The 21,075-nt window shown below is 42.5% G+C and overlaps 1 protein-coding gene across 3 annotated transcripts in view; it reads right to left on the bottom strand.

Moving 5' to 3' along the window:
- Positions 1-1,126: 1,126 nt before the first annotated feature.
- The window catches only part of lpgat1 (lysophosphatidylglycerol acyltransferase 1), a 53,853-nt gene continuing 33,904 nt past the window's right edge, over positions 1,127-21,075 (bottom strand). For all 3 annotated transcript variants that reach the window (XM_084001008.1, XM_084001007.1, XM_084001009.1), the window contains 2 exons: positions 7,125-7,231; positions 1,127-4,649 (listed from right to left, as the gene is read on the bottom strand). In XM_084001008.1, coding sequence (XP_083857134.1) covers positions 4,495-4,649; positions 7,125-7,231 — 262 coding nt within the window. In that variant the 3' untranslated portion in view covers positions 1,127-4,494. The remainder of the gene's footprint in view (positions 4,650-7,124; positions 7,232-21,075) is intronic.

Genomic DNA, 21,075 nt, shown 5'->3' with positions numbered 1-21,075 from the left:
GACCATTTATTGACTAAAATACATGAGCAGAGACGCCACAAAGTCAATACTCCTGGGTTGGCGACGTCTATACTACACTCAGAGGAAACTTGTCCTATATCTTATTTGTACATGTATGTATTTATCTTCATCAATAAAGTATTCTGATTCTGATCCGAGTGGATTAACTTTCCACATCCAGCTTTGCTCCACAGCCTCCTCATCAGATCGAGGTACAACAGGTTCATATATTAATCATATTATTCTACTCCAAACAAGTAAAACTAATAATCTCTGATAATCTGAGACGTCTGTGGCGTTTCTGTCTGAGAGTTTTCGAGGCTGCTGAGTCCTGACATCAGGCCACGGTCAGCGAGCCACCGGCCTCACAGCTGAAATCAGAGCTTGGTAACGTGAAGCGCTGCCTTTCAGCAGCCGGCGACCGACACCGCCGTTAAACAACAGACTCAGATCTGAGCAAACACACAGGAGTCAGTTACCTGGAGACCGTCGTCCGCTCGGACCTCGGAGCAGACGAGATGGGAAAGTTGACATTTACATTTGCAGACAAGAGAGAAAACCCTCTAGACAAGTGTAACTTTAAATCAATGGGAATCAAGACAGAGCGCCTTGTTTCCACTTTGAGTATATAAACAGTTTTTTCTCTGTGTAACTCAATTCAGCCTGATCTGATCTGTTTTCATTAACGTATTTCAATTTAGTCTGTTCATAAAGGATATCCATCTATATCCATGATTACCTTGTTGAATTATCACTTACAAACAAATCAATAAACACTTTTCACATAGAAATGCAGCAATAAATACATTTTCTTCTGGTTGTGACCACAATACGTTTAAACAAAGACCAAATTATTAAAATGCGACATTACTTGAATGCACATGTTTACCTGTGAATACTTACCCTCCAAACTGACATTACTGTAAATGTGTATTTTGTGTTTCAATCCCTGACATCTTTGTCTCTCAGTATGCTCTTACGTTACGTTACTAACTTATTTCATTACAAAGAAAAAGATGAATTACAAAAATCATAAGACCCAAGACAACAATTTTGCTCTGTGCAAAAGAAGAAAAAGAAAAAAGAACATATTAAAGAGGAGCAGCACACAGCTTAGGATCTTTATGATGTTTTATTACAGCACAATTTTTTGTGTTGTAAAATGGCTGTGTAGCTAGGAATTAAAGGAGAAGTACAAAATGGAAAATTACAGACAGTTCTAGTATAATTCGTTTAAATCCCTATTGTGTTTATTTCCTAAAACCACATCTAGGAAAACATTATTTCCCTGCCTTCTTTGGAAACATGGTCAGAAAAAAAATATAATAAAAGAAAAGAAAAAAAAAATTAAAAAGGCAAAAAAAAAGAAAAAATATGAAGCTTCATTTCAAGTCACTCTCACGATGGAGGGGAATCTGAAAGGGCCGCTGGATGAAACATTTACAGCCTGATTAAAAATGTTATCACCTACCCAATCAGGTAGCCCTTTTTAAATTATTATTTTTTATTTTTTTATTTTTATGTTTTCACACACAGTTTCTACCAACAGTGGCGCACAGGAAGGGCAGGAACTACTAAGATGTATTAGTTCTTAACGATGATAACTGCTGCTCCACTATAATTTTCCTATTTAAAGCAGGCTATAAGCAAATTACATAGAATTGACCTCAAAACCACAACACGAGTACATTCGAGAGAGAACAGCTGCATCGTTGCAGGGCCCTGCCAGAGTTTCCCTTCTCAGTGAAGAGTGATCCCTTTCCTCACCGGCCCAGTTTTAGCTCGAACTCCTTGAAATCGTCTTCGTAACAAACACCACAACAGCAGCAGAGTGTTTGTCGAGAGGGATTGTGAGGAAACAGCATTTACTTTTTTTTTTTTTTCTTTTTTTTAGGATTGTGGTCTACCAGGACATCAGGTAAGGCTCGATAGTCGCAGTTTTCCCACCAACTCCTCATATGATTTACCGTGTACCATTGTACAAGTGTGAAACTGGGCCCGAGTGTGTGTTACTGTGCAAATAGTTGTGTCAGCCTGGACACAGACAGTTACAGTAGTTCTGGTGTCTTGAAGCACATGACAAATTCCTGCTCAGGACCTCAAGGAAAAACAAGATATATTAAAAAAAAAAAAAAAAAAATACAGGGTTTTAACACTGATAAGTGAAAGGGAAATCCTTGCTTTCTTCTTCCTTGTTTTTTTTTTTTTTTTTTTTAACATTCATGATAATTTAAACTAAAAAAAAAAAAAAAAACTGCAATTATCACGGACCCAAAAAATAGATAGAGAGAGAGAGAGAGAGAGAGAGAGAGAGAGACAGAGAGAAAACGCTGCAGTTACGTCATTTCCGACAATGAAAACTCTTCCTCAGCTTCGTTATGTACAAGATTTAAACAGACCGTGTGACATGAGGACAAAAGTTCATGTAATTTTTAAAATGAAATAAAATTTGACCACTTGTGGTGAAATTGCCGCCACACTCTGACATCACAGAGCAACACGACATGAATCATATATATCAAAAATGGGGGGGTGGGAGGGGAGGGGTGGGCGGGGGAGGAAGAAGGGAGGAAGGGGAGAACGACAACCACACACACTCACTTAGGCAGGTTATGCTGTAAATTTACAGTAATGACACCTATAGTCCTGTAAGCCAAAAATCTCTATTTTAGATTGCTGAACATTAGGGTAGCTCTCTATAAAAAAATCTTCTTTTTTTTTTTTTCTCTTTTCTTCTTCCATGTCTTTTTGTCCCACCCCGACAACACTAAGCATATGGCTTAAATATTTGTAAAACTATATAAGTCCAATGTGGGAATAAAGAGTCTGTGCCTTCTCAGTCTGGCTTTGCTGAGATGATCCTGGAGACAGAGACGTCCGACTCCGCTGTGGAGCTGCACATGGCCGAGTGTGTGTGTGTGTGTGTGTGTGTGTGTGTAAGAGTTTGTAAGTGTGTGTGTGTGTACAAATGTTGAGGGTGAAAAGGAAAATCCACATCGAGAGAATTACTTTATAGGTGGTCAGACTGAAATTCTTGCCCACGGTTTTTTTTTCTCTCTTCTTTTTTTTTCTCCTTTCCATTTTTTCTGAGTTAGCGTTACGCCACCGTCTCCTCTTCCTTCCTTTTTTCCTTTTTATAAACGTCTGAAACAAGAAAAAAGATCCGTAATCGAGCACCTCGTCGTAGCCGTCGTCCTTTTTCGGGCTTTCAGCAGGGCCGCCAGTGTAAACATGATCCCCCCTCTTTCAGTGAGCTCAGAATACCGCCTCGACAGACAGACAGGCAGGCGGACAGGCGGACAATGGGGGGGGGAGTGGAGAAAAGAAAAAGTCCTGATGACAACAACAACATCTACAATAACGACATCAACATCGACAACAGCAAAAGCAACAAAAAATAAAATAAAACCAAAATAAAAGACGACAAATAACGATGGCCGTAGTCGTGGAGATATGCGGGTTTAAAAGGGGAAGGGGGTGAAAACAAAATAAAAAATGGAAAAAACACTGACTGACAGCGACTGTTCAGGAGCAGTTAGGGCAGTATGGATTCCTTAGTGCAATGAAGGCCAGAGCGGCGGCCGGCCGGCTGTGCAGCCTCCGCGTCCGTTAGCAGGCCGCTCGCTCTGGAAAGGGGGGGCGTGGCCAAGTTCATCGGCGACGAGCTGAACGAGAGCGACAGAGGTCCAACGGGCTTCGTGGCGTCAGCTCTCGCCAGCAGCAGGAGGAGGAAGAAAAACACGGGCAGACATTATGCTTCTAGTCACATAGATCCTCACTCACACACACATCGTCCACACACACTTTTTATACTCTGTAAAACTACGACGGCTAAAGCCCGGGGGGGGGCGAGAGGAAGGGGAGGGGGAGGGAGGAAGAGAGGGGGAGAGAGAAAGAGAAAGAGAAAGAGAGTCCGGTCCAGAATGTTTTTTGTTTTTTTTCTGGAGCAGTCCTGAGCCTCATTTTCGTTTTTAAACTTTGAATAAAAAGTTCTGTAACGTGTGAGCGCCTACGTGTATGAGGACGTCGTGTAAACATCAAAATGTGAGTGGTGACGAACGAGTGCGAGAGATTATTCTGCTAGGCCGTTTGGAGCGCGTGTGTGTGGTGTTTGTTAGGTTCTGTGTGTGTGTGAGTTAACTACGCCTGCCGTGACCAGTTTCTCGTATCGTTTTTGGGGTCATCGCCATCGTCATCATCGTCATCGTCGTCGTCGTTATCGTCTGTAAAAATCGGCGTGTCCGTGTACGTGTCTTCATATGTTTTTGCTGTTTCCTGGTTGAGTCTCTCCACTGTTGCAAATGTACATTCATCCATCGTTTAGGAGGGGCTGCGGGGGGTTTAAAGAGGAGGAGGAGGAGGTGGTGGAGGAGGAGGAGTAAGAGGAGGCGGGCGGGCGGGCGGGGGGGCATGTGTGACGCCGGGGGGCCACACACCAACCGATCCTGAGGCTTTTCCAGTGGTCCGATTAAGACTCTCGCCTCATCAGCGCACTCAATATAACCAGCAGTAGAGGTACTGGAGGGCGCTGTACCACACGTAGCCGGAGACGAACGCCACCGCCTGGATCATGCACAGCCACGCGGGGTCCAGGGTCATCTGCCGGGAAACCGCCTCCTTGTGTGTCCCGTCTTGAAGCGGGAACGACCCTGCACAGAGAGAGAGAGAGAGAGAGAGAGAGAGAGAGAGAGAAAGAGAGAAACATCAGCTCAACAGCATTTTGCTCTTCAGGGGACTTTGCAGAACAGATGTAGTTGAAATGTATTTTAGTTTCGGTTCTACTGGTCACGCCGAGATCTGGGCTCTTGACCGAGGGTGATGTGTTTGTGTTTTAGAGCTGGTTCTCCTTTAAAAGGGATAGTTCAACATTTTGGCAAACTGGCCATAATCCCTATAGTCATAGCAGTAGGTTCGTTACCTTTAATTGTCGGTGCAAGCTATTTTTAGAACGGCGGAGCAGAGCCGCGAGCTGCTCAGAGCTACGCTACGGAGGCTAATGGGATTTCTTGGTTTCCCTCATCAAATACACAATCCAACAACTCCAAAACGCTCTCGTAGACAAGTTGTGACCTGCACATTCACCACGCTATGAGATAATAACAGAACGTTATGAGACAGAGTCGTTTTCAAGGTAAATTCATGCAAAACCACTGATGCGCATTCCTGTCAGGGACAGTTTTTCAGCAAGCAGTCTCTGAATTTACCTCTAAAACAACTCTGTCTCGTAACGTTCTGTTATTATCTCATAGCGTGGTGAATGTGCAGGTCACAACTTGTCCACCAGAGTGTTTTAGAGTTGTTGGATTGTGTATTTGATGAGAGAAACCAAGAAATCCCATGAGCCTCCATAGCGTAGCTCTGAGCAGCTCGCGGCTCTGCTCTGCCGTTCTAAAAATAGCTTGCACCGACAATTAAAGGTAACAAACCTACTGCTATGACTATAGGGATTATGGCAATGGGCCAACTTGCCAAAATGTTGAACTTATCCCTTTAAAGTGCTGACAAAATGATCAGTAGTGTTGTGCACTTGAATTGTTCAGTTGTTGATGAGAATGTTTATGACTGTGGGAATGAATGAGTTTTTATAAATGTTTTTCTTGACCCGGGAGACTGGAAGGAATCTTAATTATTGTGTGTTTTTTATGTATTTATTTAGAACTTTTTATTCAGAGTTGGGACAGAAGATGTGGAGATTTCACTTACAAATACCACCTCTGTTGCTATCTCTCTAGTTTTCCCTCGGCTTTCTCTCAGAAGTTGTAGTAAGTTGTAGTAGAAGTTTAGGATTTACCCTACATATTCATGAAGGGATATTCCCCTGTGAGGGTGTGAATATGTGAGGCAAAAAGTACTCATTTATGTTGTGTAACATCTTCATGTACTCAGAGGCAGTAACATCCATCATGTAGACATTTAGATATCAGTTTAGGGAGGGAGGGTCGGCAGAAACTCAGACAAAATAAACCCACTTTCCATTATCTAATAAGCTCTGGTATGTAGTTAGGTTGTCAATAAGTCATGTTGGCTTGTGTTATATTTCACAAATAATAGCTGTAACAGTAAAAGTTAAAACACAGACAAAGCTGCAGTAACATGAAGGAACAGCGGCGCGTCGATCGTGTGCTGACTGACGCTGCTAATTGGACGATGCTGTGAGGAGACACTGGGATTAAATCATTAACAGTTCGCCAGCAAAGAAAAGCTACTTTTATTATCGTTAACAGGAGGCTGTAACGACGGCGTGTCTCCTAGCAACAGCAGCCCTCAGATGTTAGTCAAACATAGCCAGAGGAAACGCTGCCCGGAGGCTCCGGCTGCGTCTGAAATCACTGCCTGTTTACTTTAAAGCACACAAGAATTTACTACCTGTCATTTTGTCTCTGTGCAAGTCTTTTTTTTTTCTTTCCACGATATGACGCCACAACAGAACGTTTTGAACATGAGAAGATGAGATATTGATTTACTGCTGACCTCTGGAGTTAAATATACTGACTTTTTTTTTTTATTACACAGGGAAATGTAAACAGAAATAGTTATTAGAAGAAAAAAATGAATGAATAAAACTGTCTTGAGGAACTTCATCTTACATATACAGCGGGGAAAATAAGTATTGAACGCGTTAATAGACTTGCATGGTGAGCAGCATAGAGGCCATGGCGGTTAAATACATACTTTTTTTTTTTTAACTGTACCTGCTACTTCCAGGTCTCTCTAAATCTCTGTCAGTGTCCTTGGCTCTTGGACGACTCTCCTTAGGCCAGTTTATGGTGAAATGTTGTTCTTTTCAGTGCTGGATAACGGCACTAACGGATAAAACGGTGCATTCAGACATGTTTGTAACCGATGTCATCAGTTTGTTCTGCAACATACGTTTCTGAAGGTCTCGCCATCATGAGATGCAGATATATTTTCTGAGAAAATGTTGACGCGTTCTGTTCTTATTTTCCCTGCTGTAATTAAAACCAAAAGTAAAGAAAAAGGCTCAATTTTGAATTCATTCCAGTAATGGTATTTTGAGTTTGTGTCTGGTTTTCGTCACAGGGAAATGTAGGAGCGTAATATGTGGAATAGTTGAACTGATGTGTTTATGTTTCAGTTTTGAGTCGAGATGTGCAGAGACAGACCTGTGTCGTAGAAGTGGGCCAGCAGCACTTCCTTCTCCACGAACCTCTGATACAGCCAGTCAGTCAGGGCCTCTGCCTCCACAGGAACCTCTTTTATTGGGTACATCCTGGAGGAAACAGGCAGAGAGGGAGAGCGATGAAACACACACACAGACACACACATACAGAAGAAAAAAAAAAGGATAAGTGAAGTCTCTCTCAGCAGAAACTGTCTGCATTGATCCGTTGTGGAAGCTGCAGACCAGACCCGGGGTTGTCAGCGCTCGTCGTCCCTGAGCTGAGCAGCGCAGCATATTTCAAAACCACAGTCTGAGAGTGTTTTCTGGAGTTTTTTTTGGGGGGGAGGAATCATTATGAGCTTGGTGAGCTCATCAGAAGTGCTGGGAGAGAGAGAGAGAGAGAGAGGGAGGGAGGTGGTGGTGGTGTTGGGGGAGCTGACAGGAGACGACCAGTCTGTAGCTCCACAAAAACGTCCATTATAAGAGCGTGGGACGATGAGTCAGAAAAATTAGATCGAAAAGTGAGAACGAAACAACAGCACTGACCTCGCAGGGCCCAGATATCATTACATCCTTTAAAGGCTTTCAGCAATAAAAAAAAAATCAGGCAGTGTTTTATGTGTGGTGGCCGAGTAAGGTACCAATCAACTTATTGATTAGATTTCTTTTTTAGAGCGTCAGCAAATCACAAATTATAAGGTCAGGTATTATAATACGTTATAATTGTTAGTAACTTGCTGACAATGCCCACATCGATAATGCATTATAAATAGTTATGTGTTATAATTGGCTTATAAACGTGCATAACTATCATTATAAACACTCATAAATTATCATAAGGCTTTATAACAATAAGCATTACTTATTATAGAGCATTATAACTCTATTATAGAACTTGATCTTATAAGCCATTATAAAATGCTCTATGATGCGTTATGCTTATTGTTATAAAGCCTTATGATAATTAATGAGTGTTTATAATGATAGTTATACAGTGCTATAACTGAGATAGGCGTCAAATAAAGTGTTACCAAAATATTATTGAAATTTGGATAGATATGCATGTTTTTAACATGGACATGCATTGCATTAGTGACAGCTAATGGGGATCCAAATAAATAAACATGGACGTTCAACCTTCTGACTTTTATTTAAACTTTTTGTATCTGCTAACACTAATGATATTTTCTAAACTACAGTGGGAATAATAATAGAAATGGGGGGAATAATTGTCGGGTTTTCCAATCATAAATGAGAATCAGAGTGTCTTCTGCTCTGGCTGACATTGTGAAAACAGCAGGAGACTTATAATAATAATAAAAAGGAATAACAAAAAAGGGTCACTAATGATTGCTGATGAAATCTCGTTTCTAGCCAGAAGGGGTCCCCAGTAGGCCGCACTCCCACACAGGCGGCTCCTGGTCACCTTCAAATAGAGGTTACAGTCTCCTCCCTCAGACAAGCATTTCCTCTGTACTCAACATTCGCTCCATATCCCCGACTGGAGTAACAACAGTACATATCTGAGCCCATGAGGAAAGAAGCTCCTGCAAAAAGGGGAAGTAATGAGTGATACAGTATTGATTGGTAAAGTGTTCAATAGGTATTAGAAAGCAGTCTAATGTGGGGGGGGCTTTACTTTGAGATGAGCTACAGGACACTGTATTCTCTTCATCTCCTCAATATAAAAAACACTATTAATACAAAACTGGAAAATAACTAGGAGTTCATCAACGTGTGATTATCGGTGGGATGAATCTGAGCTGAAGGGACTCGTTCAGACAGAAAACTAATCAGCGGCTAAAATGTCGTTATTCACTGCTTATCTTTGGGAGATGTGACAGTAAACTGAATATCTTTGGATTTTTGATGGTTCCCTCGGGAATTTAACAGCCTTTTTTTTTCTCCCCCTGACATTTCAGTAAAGAAATAATGAACTGACGAATAAAGAAAATATCGGTCAGGTTAAGAGATAATGAATATAACCATAAAAAGTACAGAGCTGCAATGAAAATGAACGTATAGCTGTGTAAATGATTGATCCATTAGGCTTTTTTTTTTTTTTCTTTTTGGCGGAAAGAAAGTGAAATATCTGCTGCCTCAAGCATTGATTCATATCTTTGGGCGTTGGATTGTGCATCAGATAAAATAGGGAAAATGAAGACGTCTAATTTTATGGACAAAACCGTAAACTGATTAATTAAAAGAACAGTAAATTAATTCAGCTTCAGCTCTTATTTGCTCATTAGGATGCTCCAAATAAAAATGATTAATATCAAGTATAATCAGAATAAACACACATGATTATTGTCATTGTGTTGAACAGATATTTAATTAAGTTTAACCCTTTAATTATCACTGAGTCATATTTGGATAAGTCAATACCATGTAAGCCATTTTATTCTCACTGAGCCCACACTCTGGGATGTGATTGATGTAAAAAGCTGAGCTACATTAGTTCACATTCTTGGAGGACATTAGTGTAAGATACACAGTCGTCGGTCTCTGGACTGAAACTGTCCCAGTGAGTCAATCAGGAAAAGGCTTGGCCCTTCTTGTTCCACAGATCAGAGGAGCAGCAGCTGATGATTCAACACAGACTTCCGGTTGGGGTTTGTATATTTTAAGCGCATATCTATAGACACTTCTGCTCATTATCCAGCAGTTCAGAGTGTGGGTGTTGCTCTGTGGCAAGTCTGAACAAGGTCCTGTTTTAAGTAGAGCAACTGTTATGTCCCTGGCGGCGCGAAAACCCCTGTTAAACTCCAGATAAAACCGACTAAAATCCAACACTTTCCTCCGTCAAAGGTTCTAATTAAGCTGAATTTTCTGGAGATAAAACGGCGTCTGACCAGCAGCTACACCAGTCGTCCTCCTCCTCCTCTTCCTCCTCCCTCCCTCCCCCCCTGGGTGGCTCAGGCTGCCCAAAACTGGAGCTAAGCTGCCGTGGCCACCTGATAGGGTGATAAGAGGTCGAAAGCAAGACGTTCCACGAAAGCTCTTCCTACTGTGTCTGAGAATATCAGGTGTCTTTGTTCGTTACTGCCAACCATCAACGCTGAGAATAATGGACACCGTCCGTTCTCTATAATAATAAGACTGATACAATAACATGTGGGCAGAGAGCAGCAATTACAGCAAAGGTTAAAATCAACCAAGTCCCCACTGCAACAATGAATAAAATCTGTGTTTTTTTTTCTGTAATTACCTTCTTTGTTAAAGTTATAGGTGGTTATTTGTGGTTTCGGCTGCACATTTCGCTCTCGTCTATTTTCAGGATGGAAATTTGAACATTTTTCCTCCCTCAGTAACTATTAGTGATGGAGGTGTAATTAAATATAATGCATGAATGGACGTGGGATTAAATGCAACACGTGAGCCTTGACGGCGGTTCGCACCTGCTTCAGTATAGGATGCCTTTATAGCTCCTCTCTGCTCTCACAACTGTAACCCGAGAGCTCAGTAATCCTGGCAGAGGAGAAAAGACAAAACTGGCTCGCGCCGCTCGTTTAAGGGCTCTCGCACTCAAGGCCTCGGGTAGCAGGTGGCTACCGCCGTGCTTTCGTGGAGAGCTGAAATATTCATGCGGAAATCAGGATCTTTGCATGTCTGCACAGGCTGCAGAGGTTTGGAGGAGGCGCTGCCGATTCAGATCCGCAGGAAAAGCCCGAACAGCAACGTCTCAGATAGAGAGATGTTGTTCATCTTCAGCCCTTATCAGCTGCTTTTACTGGTTTTATGAGCCCGGTTTCACTAGGGAGAACAATGTCTGTAGATTAACCGCACAAAAAAATCGAAACGGCTTTCAGGAAGTTCACAGGGTTCAAAACACCTGACTCCACAATCAGGACGATAATGATAAGACAGGCCTCGATCTAGTCCTATGGGTCATTTGTATGATCATGGCTGTAAATAAGGGTTATTTTCATTATCAATTGATCTCTGCATCGTTTCGGTGTCGGATTAAACGCGATTATGTGTCAGCAAAAGCTTTAATCACGCGTTATCTAATATCATTAACGACAAAGAAAACAAAATCTCGAATTCTCTCGCCTTCTGGTCTTAATACACCATACAGACAGACACGAGATCGTTAGATAGACACAATCTTACATTACACTTCACTTACTAGCCTGATTAAAAACTAATGACTGTTGAGAAGTGCAATAAAAACAAATATACTTTTAAATAAACCATTACAAATACACACAAACTTTTGATCACTGTGTGTGTGTGTGTGTGTGTGTGTGTGTGTGTGTGTGTGTGTGTGTGTGTGAAGTTTCTCCTCCAGCCGGTGCAGACAGTTGTCTGGACGAGGCGCAGGTGCCAGGACTCCGGCTGCTGATACGTAACGGGGTTGTGCTAAAGTTCAAGCTCTGGCCAACGCCGGCAATTTGGTTTTTGGCTCGCAGAGAGAACAAACAGACTTTGATCAATCAGTTTAACATCTTCTCCTGCGGCGGGGCGAAGAAGAGCTGTTTGCAATGCGTGCATGTGAAATATGGAAACGTCGACTCGCTCCGGTGTGACAGTGCATAGTGGTGATGAAGATGAAGGTGGTGGTGGTGGTAGTGGTGATGATATGCTGGACCGGCTCCACGGCAGCGCTTTCATTTCCACCCTAACCCACTTGGCAGCGGTCGTCCTGTTAACCTGACACCCTGGCGCAGAGACAGACAGTTGGGGGAGAAGCTGCAGGTTCTTCTGTCGATTCCCCTCAACGTCGAGACTTTTACCAGAACTCGACCTGCGCTACATGAAACAGACGGTGTGCGTCCTGACGAGCCGACAGCGTTCCCCCACAGAGCTGTCTGCCACGCCGCGAAGCCCTACGCCAAAAAAAACCCCTCTATAACTAGGGCTGTGATTGGTCAGCTCAGAACGCCATTTCTGGCATTCAGCTTTCCCAGTTTCTCTTTCATGCTATACCATCATTTTTAAATTGTTGGTAGCATTTGTTGTTCCACATGAATCATCTCCAACTCCAGAAACAATCCACTTCAGTTCGGTCGTCATTGTTCGCTGAGCTCAAACAATGAAGCAGAAGATGAACTAAGTTTCACAAATGAAATTAATAGCGTTATGGTAGCTAAATGCACAGCGATGCGTGCTCTAGACACACAACTTCGAATGTTGCGCAGGGCTCCAGACTGCCCCTAAATGGGGGCATTTTGTATCTTAAATTTGAGACAGTGCGGGTAAATTTTTCATCTACTTGCGCATGTGCAACCACTAATTTTGACGCTGGCTAAGCGAACAATGGATGTATATTTTCTCCCTGGTAACCCCCGTGTACCAGAGGCCAATCCTGATTTACAGGATCATGAGGATCATCATCAACGTATTTATCAGTAACAATGTGAAATGGGAATATTTGCTTTGTAAGTTGAATTACGGTGTGCACCCCTAAATTTTCTGATTCCACCCCTAAACTAAAAATCTTAAATCAGGGGCGACTGTGCTTCTAGTAAATAAAGTTAGTCTGGACCCCTGGTGCACGATGACATTGAGGCATCGGCATGGTTAGGCCGTAGAGTTGCCGCAGGAGCATCAACCTGGCTTTAGATGTGATGCTGCAACTTCTGCGGATAGGTTCTGGAAAATAAATGGAGTCAACCTAAAAGATTTTAATTACCAGCAGTCAGAGACAAATTAGCGTTACAAACGGTGTGAATAAGAAGCTCTTGATCCTCAGCATTCACTGCTTTGTTGGAACCATTTAGCTCCTGAACACTTCCTCTCCTTGATCTATTGTTTTCCCTCCAAACTGGGTTGAGAAGCTAATTAAATTTGGACTGTGGCTGGACAAGTCCGTCCACTCAACAAGCCTCTTTGGAGGTTGGCCAGTCATTGTTCGGGGACTCTACGCGGCCCTAAATCTCTCCTCCTGTGAGATCCTGGGAAACAACGAGGTGCTCTGGGAGGCAAGCGCTCGGGCACAAAGTTGCAAAAGGTGAATACTGAGATTAGCGGTCGGTGCGGCTCGGGGAGGAAGAAAATCCCCCCGTCTTTTTTCTAGTTAAGATAAGACTCCTCATCTATGTCCAAAGAGCCTTTAAATCCCAAACTGCTGCCTTTAAGTTCTTTCTCTTGGTTTTCCTCAAGAGCAACGATCAAACGTGTTAAAATATACATGTCTTTGTTTAATTTATGCTCCACTGGATCGATAGCAAAGGAGATCTCCTTGTATAATTTTACTTTTGTGGCCACTGGGGATCCCTAAGTAGACCGCACATGCTGCATTGACTCTTAAGGCCTCTTTGCTCAACAAAACTCAAGGAGTCAAGGAGTGCTTATCTGCAATCAGACAGAAGTTGAGGGACGGTAGGAGCCCGCTTGTTAATTGCTCTATTTAGTCTTTAATCAGTTTCCTCTGTGTTCCAGGAAAAAGGCTGGAGCGGTACAACGGACGTGACTGAACCTCCTCCTTCAGATAGGAAAAAACGGGTTCAGCCAGAGGAGGAAAGGTTGAGGAAACTCCCAAAGTGTCGATACACATGCAGACTTTCCTCCAACATTAAAAACTTACTCAGAGAACTCACAAGACGACTTAATAATCCAGTCCAAAAAACAGGCGGCTCAGAGGGTGAACGTGACGTAAAACGAGGATGTTGTGACACCTAATTTTGTAAGGGCATTAACGGAAATGATTGAACAACTATCATCCTGTTGCATTAATGTACAAAACTCCTCTTTTTGTGCCAGTTAATTAATCTATGAAACACAAGGTTGAGCTGCAGCCAGATGAACGACCGCCATCATCAGTTACTTCTTTTATGACACCTGAGAGATTAAAAAATAAGATTTAAACAATGACAAAGTTTTTAAAAATTAATTTTGATCATGAAGATAAAAAAGGGACAATACTAAATGAATTAAAGGGACAACGAGGAGTCGGACGGACGTCTTGCCAAGAATGTTTTCATTCATCAACAATGAAAGTCAGAGGTTTGAAGACGATCAGATACCGTCGTAGTTCCGACCACAAACGGCGATTCGGCGGCGTTATTCTCATGACCCGCCAGGCAGCGTCCACGAAACCGAAAGTAAGGAAACGCTGGTCGGCTCGCCCAGCATTTCCACCATTAATTAAAATAACAATTAATTAAGAGACAAAACGATATATTTATCGAAAATGGAGCCATTAACAAGTGTGGGTAACACAGATTCACCCACATTAATGTGAGACTTTTTTATAACCAAATACAAACTCCTTGTTGTCCCTTTAACTAATTGTTTGCCTTGGTCTAGTTTACAGGAGCTTCACTTGTAAATCTTTTTTTGGATTTGAACTTGTGACCTGTAAACACTATCAGGTCTTCGTGTCGACGTGGCAGGAGCACACTTTCACCTTGTCACTGTGACCAGATGCTTCTGACAGAGCGAGTGCTGTCGTTGTCATTCAAGGACACGGCAACGAGTTATAGAGTAGTGTGTGTGTGTGGGCGGAGCGGAGGTTAAAAAGGCCTGGCGAGGGACGGAGCATCACGTCATCAGTGCAAAGGTCACAAGTAAAAGGGTCATAAAAGAAAAAAACACTGTCACAAGTGCATGTGGACGATGTGGCCTGAACTGACACACAGCTGTTTGTGAAGGTTCATGTTTGAGGTCAGTTCGGGGTCGTTCCCGCTCCTCTTGCTCTGCTGTCGATGACAAAATGACCCTGACTTCATCTGCAGAAAAGGCCAATCAGAGTGTTCTTTACTGGAGAACGCCGTGGGGTTTTACCGTTATAAAACATAAACTAACAGATGTGCACCTGCTATTCTTGAATGATGAAATGTTTGTATTGTTATGTCAATTGTTTTTATAATTGTTGTGCACCAGTTCAGCCTCTTGGCCTGGACCTCAGAAAGTTTGACAACATATGGGCTGGGAAATAGAAAAAAAAAAAAAATTTCAGATTCATATCGATCTTCATTTGAAAGATTCGATATCAATTCATAAAATCTTTTAATGTGTGTCATTGCACTATAGCACTGTTTACTTCTGGAGTGGGTCATGTTAAATAAATATGCATAAATGTAATGCTTTTCGGTCAAGTTAGGAGACATACGTAGATATGCCCCCTTTCCACAAATTAAAAGAGTTCCCGGGTGTCTTAAAGACATATCTGTGACATGTCCCCTTCAATGTAAACATGAATATTTTTTTATAATACACCAGGTTCAATATTTGTACAATTTGCAACATTAGTTTTGTGAAAATTGGTATTATGACTGAAATATCTCCAAATGAATCAATATCAAATCGAATCGGGACCTTGTGAATCAGTATCAAATCAATTCAGTTAATCAGCAGCGATACCCAGCCCAACTGGGGAATATTATTTAACTTCGTCATGAGGTCATTGGCACCGACCTGAATGATCTCAGCCATTGTTTACCAGGTCAGTGGTCACAACAACTGTCGCCATGCAGAGTTTCAACCCCTGCGATAAGAGAGGAGGAATATCTGAGATCATTTGTCACCTCAGCTGATGGAGTTTTTCCACTATAATTAAAAAATACTGATGGACTCTTACAGCAACAGCGGCTGTGTGTTTATGGATTTATGTCTCCATTTATTATTTTATTCTATGATGCATTGGTTGTGTTGGCTGCTGTTGCTAAGCAGCTTCCCCCTTGGCGACAATAATGACTTTCCAATCTAATTACATTTAGTCTAGGACCAATTTAACTTTCTTTCTTCACAATGTTTCAACCTGTGAACTGGCGACGTCAACTTCTGATACAGATACCAGCGTTTTATTTACTTTTTTTTTCACACTCTGTACAACGCTGCCTCCAACTCACTGGAGTCATTTATGTAAAGTAACAAGACGCTAAAAAACATGTATGACTTCACAGTAACTGGTTTAATATGGATCGGTCATGGACGACACTCAACCTTATAAAGTCAGTATCTTTCAGTTTGCACAAATATCATATCAAGTCATTTTCATTCATTATATTTTTACATTTTCATAACTTTTATTGGTCTAAAGTTGTTTCACCTTTTGCATTTGACTGTCTGATTAGTCAATTAGCCTGAAATTGGCATTAAAAATACTAAATCTTTGTTATTACAAATACAATTTTCTGTGATGATACATCTGAACATTTAGATAAGATTTTTTAAGACCACTTTTATATGGATCATGCACTGCTACTTTTACTGAAGCCAATTAATACTTCTTCTACTCCCTCTAATGGGCTTTGAACCTTTACACCTCTTGAAGATTCTCCATCAAGTGAAGAGGATATAGGTGTTGGATGACTCCCATGATCGGTTTCTATGGCGACACAAGTCGTCTGAAGATCTTAAGCTTTGGGAGAAAAAAAAAAAAAATCCTCTACTCATTCATTATCCCTCGGCACCATCTCTAATTATGAAGGTACTCATTACGCTCGCAGGTAAAACAGAAGCGTGAGGAGGATTATTGATCTCTGGCTGAGGCGTTAAAGGGACCTCAATGAACACAAAATGCCTTTAAAAAAATAAAAATAGCAGAAAATAGTAACATGATGTTTGGAGAATAAAACCTGCCTCAGATATCTTAAGAAGGCAGCTAACTCGACAATTCAGTGTGAGCTTCTTGTGTGAGAATAAGGCCAGGTGTGCAGCGCAAAAGCACACGTGTGATGACCAGGCAGACTGTGACTCCATAAATCATGTCACCTTTCAGATATTTTCAAACAGCAGCTTTCAGAAATGCACACAGCGGCGGAAAAAAAAAAAAAAAAAGGAGAGGAGAGAAGAGGAGAAGGTGCATTTTTAAAAGAAAAGGATTTCAACGTATTTAACACCCACTAGTGCCCTCGCTCGGCCTCTGTACACCCACCTAGCTCTCCCATCTGCCATTCACAGAGGGCTTATGCTGCTGCAGTCTGTGAGGCTGAGATTATATGGAGAGAGGGCAGGAGACACAGCGAGGGAGGGTGGAGCTGAGGGGTGAGGACTGGAGGCAGTGACAGAAAGAGGGAGGTAGAAGGATTAAAAAAAAAAAAAAAAGTGTAGAGCGCTGAACGTGGATTCATCGACAATGTTTATCAAGGTCAGTTCACATAGAGAGCGTCGGGCTCAGGAGTTACACATCGAGATCACGTCGGAGACTGATCAAACGCTTCACGTCTTCTCTTAAATCACAACCACAAAAGGTCCCGGACAGGCTGACAAACACCTACATACGTGGAAGGAAATAAGTAGTCGGTGTTCACAATAATCCAAAAAAAGAAAACCAGAAGGTACAGCATGTTTCAAAACTGAAGCCAACCATCTTCATGCTCTTCTGGTAGTTTCACAGTCTTTGCTCTTCTTCTGGTTGAAGGCCAAGTAAAGAGGAGGTGGAGGCAAAAAAAATACAAAAAAAAAACAAAAAAACAGCAACCACCCAGGAGACACCACAGTAAATGGGTGAAATCACAAGCTGCACAGACAGTCGGTCAGAGAGAGAGCTCTTAGCGCCGGCCTCCACTGCAGATTTAATGTGCTGAATCATCAATAAGGGCCGACGGCTGCCACTGTGCTCGGTGTCACAGCTCCTCGCTCGGCACAGCGAGGTCTGATAACACTCGACCATTTCAGGAGTTTTACCACAAATATTTGTTGGCGTTATTGACTCCAGCGTTAATCCAGCTGGTTATTGAATGGCCCACAACAGGAGGTCGGACACCGCTGAGCGACTGAGAGACACACTGTTGTTTGGCTACTCTGGTGTTGGGACATTCACCTTTCCTTTTTCAAAATTATTTCACATAAACAGGCAGATTTGATAATTTAGCACCTTTATCACTAAATTTACACACTCTAATGTTTCGTTGGACCGCCTTTTCTTTGATTATGGCACACATTCGTTGTGGTATTGTTTCGATAAGCTTCTGCAATGTTACAACAATCTTGTTTTTTTTTAAAGATTTGGTTTCACCAAATGTTTAAAGCAGAAGTAAGCGATATTTTTGTGTTAATATAAGTCTTAAATAGTTATATCTTCCGACAGCAATCACTTACATAGAGTGTTTGGACCGAAACACGGGTCTCTCAGTCACTCTGCTCTGCTCTGAGCCGAGGAGAAAACTTTTCTCGTATCCTACAAGTTTTATCCAATGAGGAGAGAGAACGGCATGAAGGGCTGTGTGTGCAGCCAAGGGATGCGCCTGAATGTGGTGACGTAGGGACGATGACCAATAGATCCATGACGAGGGCGGGAGCTGCTAACTCCATCGGCTGACAAGACGTTATGGTGCGTTCAAGGCAACCCGTAACTCGTGTTTTTCCGACCTGTGAAGTGGTACCAGTTCGATCTGGTACGAGTTCACGGGTCGGAAGTTACGAGTGGCCGTTATAGTGACTTTCACAGGTAAAACAGGTCGGAAAAACACGAGTGGGTTGCCTGGAACGCTATAAAGTCGTAAGTCGTGACTTGAAGCTGTAATTTACGATTTCAAAAGCCTGCCTGGAACGCAGCATTAGCCAAAACGACCGGATCGCTTACTTAAAGTGATCACCGATAACGATCATTCAAGATTTTTTTCTGGCCATATTTCTTCCTTGAAGATGATGGTTCTCCACTATCCTTCCAGTTTTTAATAATGTTTTAATAATGTTGACAGTTCCTAACCCAATTTTACTAGTCTCAGCAATATCCTTATATGTTTTATTTGCTTGATTCACACTTATTACTTTTATCTTTATGATGTATAAAGGCTAATTTGGTGAGTTGGTCAGAAAGCCGCAGTTATAAAACCAGGATTTTAGCAGCTTGAAAAGTACTGCAGGTCAGTTGCTATTTTGAACTTGCTCTGTTATCTGACAACAAAAGCAAGAAAAACCGAAGTGAGAAGAATGTCTTCATAGTGAACAGATAAAGCGCTGAAACCAGCTGACACAAGTCAGAATGCAAATACGATGTGGTCCAGCCATTTGACCTGTTTCTGTCTTCACTATTAAGTGCTTCTCTAAAGAAAATGTCGACTTTATTGCATTTGGAAAAGTACATTGTTCCAAAGCCACATCAGCTTTAGCCATGTGTACACTTTAATAACAAATTCCTCTTTGCGACGCTGTAAACCAGCATCTAATGCAACAGACTCGAAAGAACTTATGGTGCCGTGAAGCGACCTGTTTGTAAAATTCAGAGACTTCCCGTGAGAACAAAATCCTTCGACCTTTCCCTTCTTAAGTAAACCTGTTTTTGTCCTTTTGTGGCATTGAGAAAAGACAAACTTTCTGATAAAACAGGCAGCAGAGTGTGTTGAAACAACCTGGAGCCTGATATTTGCTCTCAAAACACTTCAGGCATTGCTCGGCTCTTCTCAGTCCATTTGTTTAAAGGTATTCTGCATATGTTGTTATTGTAGATGGTACAAATAAAGATAGCTGCGAGCGTTTTTGCTGGACAGGTGAAATCTTTGTTGTCACCTCTGTCACTTGTATCATTCATGTGTTCAATAGTGAACTCTTCACTACACAAATCATACTATCTACAGTGTCTACTATTTTAATACTAGTACGGAGGCTGGTGGAAAAATGCTGCTCTCACTGTAGACACTGTCCCAGACTGACACAGCAGAAACAGTCGGGGGGGTTCGCACGCGCACACACACGCACACACACGCACACTTGTCTAGCTGCCTCCTCTATCTGCATCATATTGCCTGCTCCCCCACGGGCGCATTAATCCTCTTGTTGACTCTGCACCTGTACCGGCACGGATCTAACTTCCCTATGATCGCTGCTGTCGACACAGTCAGGACCGACCGGGAGTGTAGCAGCAGCCGTAGCAGCAGCAGCAGCAGCAGCACGCTACGAACAGGAACAGCTGTGGCTTCAAGCTTAGGTCGGGTGCCTTTCCCGTACGTCCCCGGGATGCAAAGCTGCTGACCGAGCGAGGGAAGCTGATTGTGTCGATGGCTGATTAGAGAGTCCCCGAGGTGGGGTGGGACTAGTGCCTCCTATGCTCGTCTAATTACAGACTTAATGAGTCCTTAGCTTTGGTCCAAGCAGGCAGAGAAGCCTCCTGAGGAAGGGGGAGGCGGCAAGCGAGGGCTCATAAATCACCTTTTACTTTGCCCTATCCCACCCTGCACACAGCAGCACACACACACACACACACACACACACACACACTGACTGACACGTACACATACGAGGTGTGTAAGGAGGTTGGCCGGCGGTGTGAGAGGACGTTGAGGGGTCGAGATGACTCCTACCTAATGACCGGAGGGTACGTCCCTGATGATCTACATTGTCAAAGCAATGCACAGAGGACCTTATTTATGTTGAACCCAGTGAGTCCACAGAAAATAATCTAATCCTGGCCCACCTTCATCATATCCTCGAGTGGACGGAGGGATTAGCATCAGATGGAGGGCAGCGAGAGCAGGGCGACGTGGAGGGGCGATACGTTCTTAGCTTACAGACGACGGGATGGAGATTGTGCACAGTTAAAGGGATAGTTCACCCTAGAATGATATTTCGCTCATTATCTACTCACCCTCATGTTGACTAAGGGCTGGAAGAATTTTCAGAGTCCACCGTCCCTTCTCTTAGTTACAGGGGGTCTCGGCGTAGCAGTGAATTTCAATGCAACGGTTGCAAAGGGACACCAGAGCTCTTCGTAAAAAAACACACACAAAAAAACATCCAAATACCTCCATGATGCTCGTATGTAATGTCCGTCTTGTGCTGAAGCCCCAAATTGCGTAATTGTCCCGAAAAAAAATTAAATAAGTCTATATTTTAAGCTTGTTTGTAGCGGAAGCTTCTCGTCTTCTTCTTCTTCTCCTCTTCCTGGTCCGTCCAAATATCGCGTGATTTGCGCCGGCGTCAGTGCGGTTACTGCGAATCACGCGATATTTGGACGGACCAGGAAGAGGAGAAGAAGAAGAAGACGAGAAGCTTCCGCTACAAACAAGCTTAAAATATAGACTTATTTAATTTTTTTTCGGGACAATTACGCAATTTGGGGCTTC

This window comes from Trachurus trachurus (genome assembly GCF_905171665.1).
Source record: "Trachurus trachurus genome assembly, chromosome: 24".
NCBI lineage: Eukaryota > Metazoa > Chordata > Actinopteri > Carangiformes > Carangidae > Trachurus > Trachurus trachurus.
The sequence above is the reverse complement of the archived record's forward strand: the minus strand, read 5'-3'. Positions and strand labels throughout refer to the sequence as shown.